The sequence below is a fragment of the Engraulis encrasicolus genome, chromosome 11, assembly GCF_034702125.1.
Source record: "Engraulis encrasicolus isolate BLACKSEA-1 chromosome 11, IST_EnEncr_1.0, whole genome shotgun sequence".
Lineage (NCBI taxonomy): Eukaryota > Metazoa > Chordata > Actinopteri > Clupeiformes > Engraulidae > Engraulis > Engraulis encrasicolus.
The window spans coordinates 24,372,545-24,386,124 of record NC_085867.1 but is presented as its reverse complement, the minus strand read 5'-3'; the positions used below and the strand labels follow the sequence as shown (position 1 = coordinate 24,386,124).

Below are 13,580 nucleotides of genomic sequence, written 5' to 3'. Positions count from 1 at the left end.
AGCCAAGATTCTAAAGCACTACGCTCGGTTCTGGAACCTCTGCTTAGCAGGCAAGAGTACCCTGCTAATGTGGACAGCAAACATCAGTCACTCCAAATCAAAAACAAAAAAATCATTGACCATCTCACACGTTTTTTTCTCACACACACTTGCAGGCATACATGCACACACATGCACACACGCAAAGGCGGCAACTCAAGTGCAAAATCCTGTGTGTGTGCTGCTAATTATTGGGGATGAAATATCTGGGAATGGAATTTCTACACTTTCTGTGACTAGAAAATAGAGTTTCTCTCCTCCCTCCCTCCCTCCCCTATCTCTCTCTCTCTCTCTCACACACACACACACACACACACACAGGCTTCTTAATATATATATATATATATTTACATCCTCACCTTGTCTGATATGATTGTTTATCCCTCTCACACACTTGAAACGCTCAGAGAGACATTTTTCAAGGGCGTCAGAGGCCAGGTCACCTGTCTGACTCTCAGCCGGAAGACCGCCAGCCTCATTGAGCTTTCAGACAAGTGTGTGTGTGTGCGCGTGTGTGTATTCATTCAGTAAACCAGTCAGTCACCACACAAGAAAACTCTCTTCTCCTCGCACGCACACACACACACACACACACACACACACACACACACACACACACACACACGCACGCACACGCACACACACACACACACAGAAAAGACAAACGCAAATCCAGTAAGTGTTTTGCAATGCTATAGAGCAGTGTTTCTCAAAGTGGGGCGCAAGCCCCCCTGGGGGGGCGTGGAGGCATCGCAAGGGGGGCCTGTGACATCTGATTTTGGGGGTTTTTCCCCCAAGGATATTATTTCCTGTCTCTCCAATAAGCAATACATTTTAAGCCCTCACCAACATTATATTGTAAATTGTCATAGATTTGAATAACAAAGGAAATGAACACACGTCCCTCTTTTTAAAAAATCTCACCAGTCACCTTTCCTTTGATTCTGCGCAGTGCAGCGATTGTAAAATCAGTCTGCGCAAGTACTGCTGTTGCTTGGGGGGGCTCGGAAGCATTCAGACCATCCGAAGGGGGGAATGATGGGAAAAGTTTGAGAACCACTGCTATAGAGTACAGCCTTTATCTCTTAGTGCCCAGTGATGGAGAGGAGACTGTATGTCTGATCCAGCTTCCAGTACTAACTACGATGATGAGGATGATGGTGGTGGTGGTGGTGATGTTGTACTGTGCTTGATATGCTAAAACTAATGTGGCTGTCGGCTCCCAATAAGCGCTCCATACTTTAAATACAGTAGGAAAGACAACATTTCCCAAGATGCAACTCTCCCACTCACCAATCCCCAGGGGAGGTGATATTCACAACAGCGCATTCTCTCAACCTCTCTTGATGTACAGACATTGTGTCCAGTTCTCAGTGTTTTAAAAGGGCAAGGTGTGCAGGGATGGGAATAAAGTCTATGCCAAAATGTTACTTACGTCTCTTACGAACACACACGCACACACATACACAGACAGGGGAAGAGCAGGAATCCTAAGCTTAGCACGAAGCTGTCTCTCTCTCTCCCTCTCTCTCTCTCTCTCTCTCTCGCTCATCAGCTTAAGTGTTTAATACTTCATCATGACCACGTACAATGTTCCCACTACTACTAGCCAACACACAAGTGGCCCCACATCACCACCGCGCTCCACACCAACACACAAGGCACCATCTCCAGGGCCCAGTTCACTCACTTCACTACAGGTGTGAGTTGCTGTACTTCCCTACATAGGCTGCATGTTGTCTACCTTGAGTTAAGTTTCTCTACTTAGGCAGCTAGCTCTGTACCGAGGCGAGGGCGTGAGTTTTCTACCTAAGGAGTGAGTTACTTCTCTTCTGTGTAGTGCACTAACAACAAGTGTACAAGTGAACATCTCAGTTCCTAGTTTTGGTCTTGTTGTTTTCCATGTTGTTGTTAACAATGCAGATCGGCTTCCTGTCTCTGGTGTTTGTTCACAAAACAACCTTTCTCTGTCCCAACATGCTGCTTTCACCCGATTGGTCCACGCTCGCCGCCATTTTGGATGTAGCTCAGATCTGGCCAATCACAAAACAGCTTCAGCCTCCTCCTGACTCAGCAAAAAAAAAACATACGCACAAAGTACATCTGTACTTCTTTTATCTCACACACGCACACATACCTACCTACAAACACACCTTTCTGAGGCAGCACGAAGTGTACGTGTTGCAACACTCTGATCTTGCTCTAGTTTTGTTCATTAGTCGTTTTTGGCATGCTGGTTATACTGGCGCCAGCTAAATGCTGATGGCGTCATCTATTCATGTATTCATGTGTCTGCATACTGCAAGCTCTGGTGTGTGTGTGTGTGTGTGTGTGTGTGTGTGTGTGTGTGTTGGGGGGGTTCCATACAAATGCCCACAGAACAAGAATGTCTATTGGATCCAGTTTTCTCAGAGACTGTGTGAAAAGGAGCTTTCTTTTTTTAGTTATAAAGCTAGCACATAACACATTCCACACTTTATTGCACTTCTTTAGTCTAAAGGGGAGGCTACCAGGCGCCTGTAGAGAAATTAAAAAAAAAAGGTTACATTAAAATGGAAAAAAGGTCAAAACTAAGAAATCAGGCCTTTGTTCTTCACAAAAAACACCACCTGCATATGTTTCTGATGAACAGGTCTGTATCTGTCTGATGGAGGAACGCTTTGAGGGTTCTTATCCCCAGCACAGTGGCTTTTGGAAAACAACATATTTCAAAAGAAGGAAGGAAGGAGAACAAAAGAAAATAAAAGAAAAGAAAAGCAAAGAAAAGAAAAGAAAAGAAAAGCAAAAAAAGAAAAGAAAAGAAAAAAAAAGAAAAAGAAGAAAAGAAAAGAAAAGAAAAGAAAAGAAAAGCAACAAAAACAGAGATCTTAGAAGCACAGATGAATGCCCATTCACTATTCAGTTACACAACACCAGGTCCAGAGTCTCTCTCCTATGGTGTAGAGCAGGTGTACTGAAGACAATCAACAACACATGCACACCTCACACTAGACTCATACACACACCATGCCCACACATTAAGACAAGCAGAGAGACGCAGAGAGACGCAGAGAGAGAGAGAGAGAGAGAGAGAGAGAGAGAGAACAGGAGAGTGAATGGACAAGACTGACAATGTGAGATACAAAGAGGACGAAAGAGAGAAGGAAAAGAAGAAAAGCAACACAAACTAGCTGAGCTGAATGCGAGCACTAGTGCAAAGACAAAGTGCAAGAGGAAGAGCACAGCACAGAAAGAGCATTGGAGCTATGCTGGGGGGGGTGGGGGGTGGTAGATTGTGGTTTTCATATTTGGGGGGATGTGTTCATCTGCTTTCCTCCTATTCCATGTTGCCTGTGTCCTGTCCTGTCCTGTAATGTCCTGTCCTGTGCTGTTCTGCCCAGGATCCCCCTTCCCAAAAGCCTCGTTGCTAACCACTCGCAATGCATTACCATTGACAACCAACTAAGTTGCTAGCAACAACACAGTGGAGAAACACACCTCCTTCCTCGTCATGTCCCCGTACCTCTCCTCAGACCTCTCCTTGTGTGCTCGTCAGGAGAGAGAGAGAGAGAGAGAGAGAGAGAGAGAGAGAGAGAGAGAGAGAGAGAGAGAGAGAGAGAGAGAGAGAGAGAGAGAGAGAGAGAGAGAGAGACAGAGAGAGAGATAGAGAGAGATAGAGAGAGATAGAGAGAGTACTGGAGGAGCTGAGTATATAGAGCGATGCTGGGGGTTGGGTGTGGGATTGGGATTTGTGTTCATCAGGTTTCCTCCTGCAGCCATATGTTGCTTGCCTCTCAGCTCTCCCCCGCTCCTCTCTCTCGGGTGCTGTCCAATGCCCTCCTTGCACCAGCAGGAGAGCAGTACACGAAGAATATGGAGCTGTGCAGGGGGTTAGATGTTGGATTAGGGTTTTGTTTTCATCAGGTTTGCCTGGCCTGTCCTGTCTCGCTTTGCCTTGTGTTCGATCCTCTCCTGGGTTTGGGTGTTGAATGCTTGGTTTTCATATTGAGGTTTGGGTCCATCTGGGTTCCTCTCAAGTCCTCTCCTGTCCCCTACCGCCCCCCCTCCTCTCTCATGTCCTGCCCTGTCCTGGGTCCGCGTCCCCCTCTCCATCTCTCCCTCTCCTCAGACCACGAGGATCTTGACCTCGTCGTTTTGGTCGGGCCGGTAGAAGAAGGGGATGCAGGGGTTCTCCCCCAGGAAGGGGGGCGGGGGCCGGGACTGCGGGTTCTGGATCTCCTGCAGCAGCTGCATGATCTGCCGCGCCGTGCCGTCCTCCACGGGCCGCAGGGTGCCCGTGCCCGCGCCGGCTGCGGGTGCGTTGGTGGTGGCCGCCGTCTCACACTGGACCTGGCCATCTGCTGCCCCCTCCTGTTCTGGAGACGAGGTGTGATGATGTTGGTCGTCAGTTCCCAGTTCCATCGTGGCCTGGGCTGCTGTGGGGTCCGGCGGCACGGCGGTACTCATGTCCATGGACTCTGCACAGACGAGCACATAAAGTGAATGTAGGTGTGTTTATAGACCTGTGTGTTTATAGACATGTGCGTGTGTGTGTGTGTGTGTGTGTGTGTGTGTGTGTCTGTGTGTCTGTGTGTGTGTGTGTGTGTGTGTGTGTGTGTGTGTGTGTGTGTGTGTGTGTGTGTGTGTGTACGTGTGTGTGTACGTGTGTGTGTACGTGTGTGTGTACGTGTGTGCCTGTACAAGTGTGCTTGTTTGTGTGCATACATAAGCCTATACCTGGCCCATCCGCGTTGAGCGTTGAGCTCCAGGGGTCTCTTGCGGTTCAGGCTGCTGTTCAGAATGTTTTGCGTGTGTGTGTCCTCGTCTGTGTGTGTCTGTGTGTGTGTGTGTGTGTGTGTGTGTGTGTGTGTACGTGCCTGTACCTGGTCCGTCCACGGCGTTGAGCTCCATGCGTCTCTGCGGTTCGTCCTGCTGCGTTTCCATGCCATGGGGGTCGTGGGGCTCGTGAGTGCCGTTGACGGCGCTGACGTAGCGTGTGTACCACTCGTTCCTCTCGCCCACCAGACGCATCACCAGCTCCTGCAGCTCAGACAGCTTTGCCTAGATGGCCACACACACACACACACACACACACACACACACACACACACACGTCATATCACCATGGCAACAAAATTAACAACACCACACTACACTACACACAGCATTGTACAAGTTCATGCACGGATGAAAAAGAGTGAACACATCTATCTACGTATGTACGGAGTAGTTAAAGTGGTGCACACAAAATGGAAGACTGGCCAGCAGTGTGTACATCTGAAAGGGAGTGCCAGCGTGAGTGTGTGTGCGTGTGCGTGTGCATGTGCGTGTAAATACCCTCATCTCCTACTTGTGTGCCTATGTGTGTGTAAATACTTTTGTATCCTCCTTGTGTGTGCGCGTGTGTGTGTGTTTTCATCTACTCCGTGTGTGTGTGTGTGTGTGTGTGTGAATACCTTCATCTCCTCTTTGTCCTGGGCCAGCATGTTGATGTACTGCTCCTTCTCTATGTGCCTCTGCTTCATGATGGCTCTTTGGTTCTGGTACAGAGCAATGTACTCCCCTGCGCTCGCACACGCACACGCACACACACACACGAAAAAAAATAACATTAGTGAATAAGCATGCAACATCAAGATTGAGCTTTTTCTAGTAAAGGCTGTATGTGCATGTCTGACTTATCCACCTTATTGCGCTACCACATGATTTCCGATTGGCTATTTAAGCCTCGTTCACACACGTCGCTGCTAGTTACTCGTTCGGCGAAACAAGTCAATAGAATGTCTATGTGTTCCAGCGAGACGAGGAGGCGAGTAGGCGAAGAGTGTACAAGCGATGCCATGTGGGCGGGTCCCGAGTTGAAAATATTTGAACTTCGAGTGAGGCGAGTAAACGAGTAACCAATTGGAATGCAGAATTCGGCACTTCTCGATTGTGCATTGGCAGTTAAAGCCGCGGGAACGTTTAGCGAATTCTCCATGAGAGAGTGGCAAGTAGGCGAGCGGGCGAGACGCTAGTAACTAGCAGCGTCGTGTGTGAACGTAGCTTCACAGTTAGGCTGCTGCCCATAGCCCTTCGGATTGATTTAGCACTAGCAACTGCTACCGTGGACAATAAGCTAGATAACTTAATGGTGCATACGGCTATACCTATGTCATCAGTGTGTATCTATGGTGCCTGTCTTTCCCGACAGCTGATACAGCGGTGCCATGCATTCCCTGTGGTGTGTGTGTGTTATACCCAGGGCTCTAAATTAACGCACGCCAACACGCCAAATGCGGGTGAAAAATCATTTTGGCTGGTAGAAAAAATCATCCACTAGCCAAATTGGCCGGTAGCGCGCGCCCGACTGAATGTTAAACAGCTGCCCGCACAGATCTGTAGCTGCCGCCTGATGAACGTTAAAACGTCGCCTACATTACCCATGAACATTAGTCCTACCGTCATGATGTAGCCCACACCCATTGGCTGACCGTTAATCACAATAAGGCAGCCTCACATCCATTGGCTGCGTGTTTGATACCCGCGCGCTGGAACTAGTGTTGATAAAATATGTTCAATGAGCGGACTAGCACGGATTACTTTGGTTTTGTAGGTTTTGGTCAGATGAAAAGGAATGTGGCAGTGGTTAAAGCACGGTTAAGTGTCGATGAATGCAAGTACCGGTAATAGCAGCGTAACTGTTGTGACGGTGAAATAGAGTATTGGTGGAGCGAAAACGGCGTGAGTGAGTGGAGGGACAGGACAGCTGTCTGTCAAAACAGTGTCGTTGCCGTCAGAAGCCGTCTGATATTTGCGAGGTCCTCGCAACTACAAACGATGGAGTTGTCGTTTCCTAATAACGCCCACGCCATCGCAAAGACCCTGCACGAGTTTGACATGGATATACGAGTAAGTGAAAAAAAAGATAACAAAAACTAGCGACGAAAGTAACAAAGTAAGCATGGTCTCCGTGGTGTTATTGGATATCTAGTTGACATAGCGTAACGGTAATTGTCATTCCAAGCGCATCGTAAGCAAAGCTAATATTAATTTGACCTGGAGGAACTTGAAGGTGTCACGCAGCAGCAGCATAAACACACAATGAAGACATCATTCACGCACTGTGAAGGTGTGTGTGTGTGTGTGTGTGTGTGTGTGTGTGTGTGTGTGTGTGTGTGTGTGTGTGTGTGTGCGTGTGTGTGCGCGCGCGCGCCCGTGCGCGCGGGTGTCTCCTGTCCTTCTCCTCTCGTCTCCTTCTCCCTTCATCTCTTCTCCCCTTCACCTGTCTTCTGTGCATTGTCCATGGTATTTGGCTCACAGTATGAAGTGATGCTGTGTAGGGGATATGAGGTTTTGCAGTGTTTGGCTAGTGTATGTTGAAAGTCTGGTATGTGTGTGGCATTAGTGTTGAAGGCATGCTATGTTTGTGTGAGTTGTAGGCCTATACTGTATGTGAGGTTTGGGTGATGGTGTGTGAGCAATACGCTAGTGTTTGGCTTAAAAATAATGAAATGCAGGTAATAAAAATATAATTACTAAATAATTATAGAATAGACTGAATTATATTGAGTATAATATTTATATTGTTTATCTGTGTTGAGGACATAGCCTATTTTAGTGAGAAAAAAATGGCTAGTTGACCTTCCATTTGGCTAGTAAGAAAAAATGTCTACTAGCCAAATTGGCTGGTGGTGGAAAAAGTTAATTTAGAGCCCTGGTTATACCTATGGTGTCTGTCCCATGAGACACCTTTATGCATCTGTGCTCCAGTTCCTCCAAGCGTTCCCTGAGGTGTGTGTGTGTGTGTGTGTGTGTGTGTGTGTGTGTGTGTGTGTGTGTGTGTGTGTGTGTGTGTGTGTGTGTGTGTGTGTGTGTGTGTGTGTGTGTTTTACCTATGGTGCCTGTCTCTCCAGACAGCTGAATGCATCTGTGCTCCAGCTCCTCCAAGCGTTCCCTGAGGTGTGTGTGTGTGTGTGTGTGTGTGTGTGTGTGTGTGTGTGTGTGTGTGTGTGTGTGTGTGTGTGTGTGTGTGTGTGTGTGTGTGTGTGTTATACCTATGGTGTCCGTTTCTCCAGACAGCTGTATACAGCGGTGCTCCAGCTCCTCCAAGCGTTCCCTGAGGTCGGCCTTCTCCTGCATCAGACTGGTGAAGCGCTCCTGCAGCTGCTCCATGGCAACACGCAACGCCTCGTGCACCTCCGCCGGCACACTACCCGACTCACCTGTCACAAACACACGCACACACGTTAAGTCCTCTGTCTACCAAGGAAAGGCTCGCTGGACACTCTGTAGAAAGCGGAAGTCTTTGCTGAAACCTTTGTTACAAGTCAGAGGCGCTTTAGAAAAATAAATGGGAAAATATTCTGGTGGGTGCTCTTTGGTTGAAAGTGTTTGTTCAATTACAGTTGAAAAGAAAAAAAATCTTTCACCAAGGCACTCTAACAATATAGTTAAAATGTCCTGCCCTGAAGAAGGCCCAACCGCCACTACGCATGGGAAATTTTAAAAATGAATCAATGGACATTTCATGAAAATGTTTTTGATTAAATGTAATTATATTTAACTATATTTATGGAGTGCCTTAGTGAAATAAATGTTTTTTTCCTTTTCAACTATCTGCTTAAACATGTCAGAAAATGTTTTTTTAAGCTTCAGTTTATGCAAGGGATGTATTAACTGTTGTAGTTTCTTGTCTCTGGTCTCACCTGGGCCAGATACGGTGACACTGGGACCAGTCGTGACGCTCTCCAGCTGCTGCAGCTGCTGCTGTTGCTGTTGGGCCATCACTGCCCCCTGCTGTTGCTGGCTCAGTACTGCGGCCTGCTGCTGCTGGAGGGCCGTGTGGTGCAGCCTCCTCTCCTCCTCCAGCTGCCTCTGCAACTCGTCTCTCTCCCGCTCCACTCGCACCAACACCGTCTGCAGAAACTCCTCCTGGGGGAGAGAGGAGAGAAGGCCGAGGGGCGTGAGGTCAGACTGGGGTGGAGGAGAAAGGGGAGACCGAGGGTGGGCAAACTCAGGCCGGGGCCCGGGGGCCAAATGCAGCCCGCTGAGCCATTTCATCAGGCCCACAGCGCTTTTGCAGAAAAGATAACTTTCACATCCAATATGATGCCCTCACCCAACACTAATGGGGCTTTGGGATTAACCAAGGCTGCTGTAGTATTGAGCTAAACACATGTTATTACAATGTGCAGGAATTAAATGGTGAGAAGGTTATGACACAAGTAGAGGTGCTCCGATCACCATTTTTTGGGTCCGATCACCGATACCGATCACCAAAAATCTTTATCTGCCGATTACCGATCATTGCCGATCACAAAAATGATTTCCTATTTTTTTAATAGCCTATTAATTATCCTTATTGAATACCATTTCTGCCCATAAACCAATCAATCTTAATTTGCACATGTCTATTATTAGGCTATTATTATTATTATTATTATTATTATTATTATTATTATTATTATCTTTCAGACTAGTGTTGGTAATACAGTCTACAGTATTAATCAATGTATAAGTTATTGCATAGAATAACTAAACTATTTAAGATTGAATTGAAACTGAAACATTACATCAAATAGTCTTCCACATACGAGAAAAAACAACCTGTCGCTTTAAATGAGCAGCCTCGTGAGGAGAGCCCCTCCCCTCTCTGTCACCTTCCACAGTTGCAGTGCTCCACTACCGTTCTGAATCTCTCTCTCAAGTTTTAACCACATCTGTCGCCGTTTGGTGTTTCAGCGACTATCAAACTAATCGACTGACTGCCAATTACAACTTTGAAAACAATAATTGACATGTTTGTGCTGACAACGTGAAGTTGTCGCGTGCTGACCAAGGCAACTACACAGGTTATAACGTAACATGGCTCACTGGCGAGTACTCAATCGCAAATTACATTGTCACTCAGGTAAACGGCGCATGGATCGGAAAATCAGATCATTGTTGATGCAGATATGGTTATGAATGGTGGAAATGAAGGGGGGAATGGCGAAAAGTTATAGACGAGCAAAGATGCCTTCTTTTGGTGCAGTTGCAGCTGTGCAGAGCCAGCGCCTACATGCAGCGCCAGGTGTAAAGGCAAATGGTTGCGTGAGGAATTTAATATCTCTCGATCGGTTTTTTGATCGGCATGTTTTTCCGATCACCGATCAGGCTATTTTTGGCCATTATCTGCCGGTCATGATCGGCAGCCGAGCAATCGGAGCACCTCTAGACACAAGTCGCCTATGACATTTGGCCCTTCAGACAATACTGTGTAAACCCAACGTGGCCGTTCGGTGGAGATAACTGCCAAACCCCGGGGGAAGGCTGAGGTCAAGGGTCATGCAATTCAGTGGATGTGTATGTGTATGTGTATCATTTTTTATCTACCTTGCGATATGCATTATGTGTAGGCTGCTTGATTTTGCCTTAAATTTTGCTCTGGGATAAATACACTACTCTACCGCTATTCTACTCTACAACTGATATGGGTCCAGCCTTCAGCCCTGACTCCTCTACCTCACACTCTGTCGTTTCTTATTTACACATTAGCATGAAAAATAAAATACGGACTACTGATCTATGACTGAAGCGGCCTGCAGCAAATCGCCCCCTGCCTCATGCTCACCATCTCTTCCCTGCTGTCGAAGTCCTCTGGGATGGCGATGGCGGACTTCTCCGCCCCCTCCGGTGCCGGTGCAGCCTGACTCTCCAGGCCGTCGCCCTGGTCTCTGGACGTGGAGGCCAGCATGGAGCTGTTGAGCAGCTCCTGCACCTCAGACTTCAGCTCCTCGTTGTCCCTGGCCAGCTGGTTCAGCCTCTCCTGAAGACAGACAGGCAGGCAGGCAGAGGGAGAGAGAGAGTGGGACAGAGAGAGAGAGAGAGAGAGAGAGAGAGAGAGAGAGAGAGATTCTCAGTAACTCAAAGCCACTGTTACACACAAAGCCCATAACCCTGTGGCAGAGACTCTGCCTCCTCTTTGTACTGTTTGCACCTCCACCTGTTTGTGAACCACTCATTTGTATTCGGGAGTTATAAAATGTTCCGGGCAACGTTAATCTCTTAAAGCAAACACCAGGACTCAACAGTGACTACACAAACACTGCATAGACACACAAAGATCCATGCACACATGCACACACACGCACGCTCGCTCACTCGCTCACACGCACGCTTGCATGCACGCACGCACACACGCACACACACACAGTCTTTGAAGGACATCCTGCATAAGCCCTTGCAAGCGGCAGGGATCAACACAAACACACCTACATATTTAAGCTAAGGAGAAAACAGAGATGAAAGAAAGTTAGCCAAATGGAATAGGACAGCCGAAAAGAAAAAAAGTGTGAGACTGTTGCAGCTGTGTCTGATGCACCTGTAGAGTGCTTTGTATTTTTGCATAGAGGGGCAGCCATGGCCCAGTCAGTGGTTAGGGAGGTGGGCTTAAGATAAGAGAGTTGCAAGTTCAAATCCCACTCTTACCTCTCCCCTACACCTCCATCCATGGCCAAAGTGCCCTTGAGCAAGGCACCCAACCCCACATTACTCCAGGGACTGTAACCAATATCCCGCAAATAGCTACTGTAAGTCGCTTTGGATAAGTGTGTAATACAGTGTAATGTGAAGTGTAAAGCACAGAATAGAATAGAATAGAATAGAGAAGAGGACAGTACAATAGAGTAGACCTGACTTGACCTGTGTCTGTTGCAGTCCAGCTGCTCTTTGCTCTGCAACTCATAATAGAGAACAGTAGAGTTTGCTGACCTGTGCCTGTTGCAGCTGCAGCGTGCTCTGCTCCAGCTGCACTTTGCCCTGCACCTCGTAATAGAGTACAGTAGAGTACAATAGAATATAATAGAGCATATCACCCAGTGAGCAGACGGAACGTCTTCTGATTGGCTGAGCAGGTGTCCTTTATTCCCCGGTAGCAGGACACCTATGATGTCGTGCGGGCGTGCGGGCGTCTAAGTTGCTTCTTTCCTAACTTTCTGGCGAAGTGCCGTACTAGTTCTATCGCATCTGGTTGTCTAGTCAAGACCGCGTCGCTAGTTCTATCGCATCTGGTTGTCTAGTCAAGACCCCGTTACTAATTCTGTCGCATTTGGTTGTCAAGTCAAAAACCCACTCGTCAATTCTATCGCATTTGGTTGTCAAGTCACCCCAACATTCTGCGAAGCAACATTCTTGGCGAAGCGAACTGCCCTTCGGCTGCGCCGTCGGGCTGTTTAGAACGCTCCGCCTCGTCCATTATTTCCCTTGATATCGGGACACCTCGTCGTCCGCTATTCCATACATAACTGACCTGCGCCTGTTGCAGCTGCAGCGTGCTCTGTTATGCCCTGCACCTCGTAATAGAGTACAGTAGAGTACAATAGAATATAATAGAGCATATAACTGACCTGCGCCTGTTCCAGCTGCACTTTGCCCTGCACCTCGTAATAGAGTACAATAGAGTACAGTAGAGTACAATAGAATATAACTGACCTGTGCCTGTTGCAGCTGCAGCGTGCTCTGTTCCAGCTGCACTTTGCCCTGCACCTCGTCGTGCTGCAGCCGGTCCATGAGTTGCGCCTGCTGCAGGATGCGCTTGTGCAGCTCCTCGCGCTCCTGCGCCAGCTGCTGGTACCCGGAGGAGTACTGCTGCAGGTGCAGCGCATACTGGTCCCGCTGCTCACACACGGACACCGCCTCCACACTACGCTCCTGAAGCTGCAGCAGCAGAGGAGAGGAGAGGAGAGATGGCATTAGGAGAGGAGAAAAGAGGAGAGGAGAAAAGAGGAGAGGAGAAAAGAGGAGAGGGGTAAGGAAGAGAGCAGAGGAGCGGATGGATGGCATTAGGAAAGGAGAGGAGAAGAGAGGGGTAAGGAGGGAAGGAGAGGAGTAAGGAGGAGAGGAAAGGGGTCAGGTGGAGAGCGGAGGAGAGGAGAGGAGAGGAGATGGGAGAGGTAAGGAGGAGAGGGATCGGGAGGAGGGGTAAGGACACGAGGTGAGGAGATACCATTTGGAGAGGAGAGGAGCAGCGAGGAGAGGAGAAGAGATGAGAGGAGTAAGGAGGAGAGGAGAGGAGCAGCGAGGAGAGGAGAAGAGATGAGAGGAGTAAGGAGGAGAGGAGATACCATTAGGAGAGGAGAGGAGCAAGAAGGAGAGGGTATACCATTAGGAGAGGAGAGGAGCAGCGAGGAGAGGAGAAGAGATGAGAGGAGTAAGGAGGATAGGAGATACCAATAGGAGAGGAGAAGAGATGAGAGGAGAGGAGACACCATTAGGAGGGAAAAGTCATGACCCAGTGGAGAGAGAAAGGAGATGTGAAAAACAAAATGAGACCACATGAAAGAGTAAAGGTGAAGAGAAGGTGTTGATTTAATGCAGGGCTAATGTTGGGTTTCATGTGATGAAGCCCACTCTGTCCTAACTAGGTCACATGAAAGAAGGTGTTGATGGGTGAAAAAAAGGAAATTTGTCATTGCAAATACAGCTGACTGCAATTAATGTGAGTATAAACTCTAGCTCTAGAGCACCATGTGGTGATGAGCGAGAAGAGCACTGGGCCTTGTACTGCTGGGCCCAGTGGTGTAGCTGCACCAGAAGGCCTA

At 48.0% G+C, this 13,580-nt stretch overlaps 1 protein-coding gene across 4 annotated transcripts in view; it reads right to left on the bottom strand.

Moving 5' to 3' along the window:
• Positions 1–2,860: 2,860 nt before the first annotated feature.
• Positions 2,861–13,580, bottom strand: part of golga2 (golgin A2) — a 40,063-nt gene continuing 29,343 nt past the window's right edge. For all 4 annotated transcript variants that reach the window (XM_063210256.1, XM_063210254.1, XM_063210255.1 and 1 more), the window contains 7 exons: positions 12,472–12,696; positions 10,613–10,807; positions 8,706–8,931; positions 8,055–8,222; positions 5,475–5,581; positions 4,902–5,079; positions 2,861–4,496 (listed from right to left, as the gene is read on the bottom strand). In XM_063210256.1, the coding sequence (XP_063066326.1) occupies positions 4,144–4,496; positions 4,902–5,079; positions 5,475–5,581; positions 8,055–8,222; positions 8,706–8,931; positions 10,613–10,807; positions 12,472–12,696 (1,452 nt within the window). In that variant the 3' untranslated portion in view covers positions 2,861–4,143. The remainder of the gene's footprint in view (positions 4,497–4,901; positions 5,080–5,474; positions 5,582–8,054; positions 8,223–8,705; positions 8,932–10,612; positions 10,808–12,471; positions 12,697–13,580) is intronic.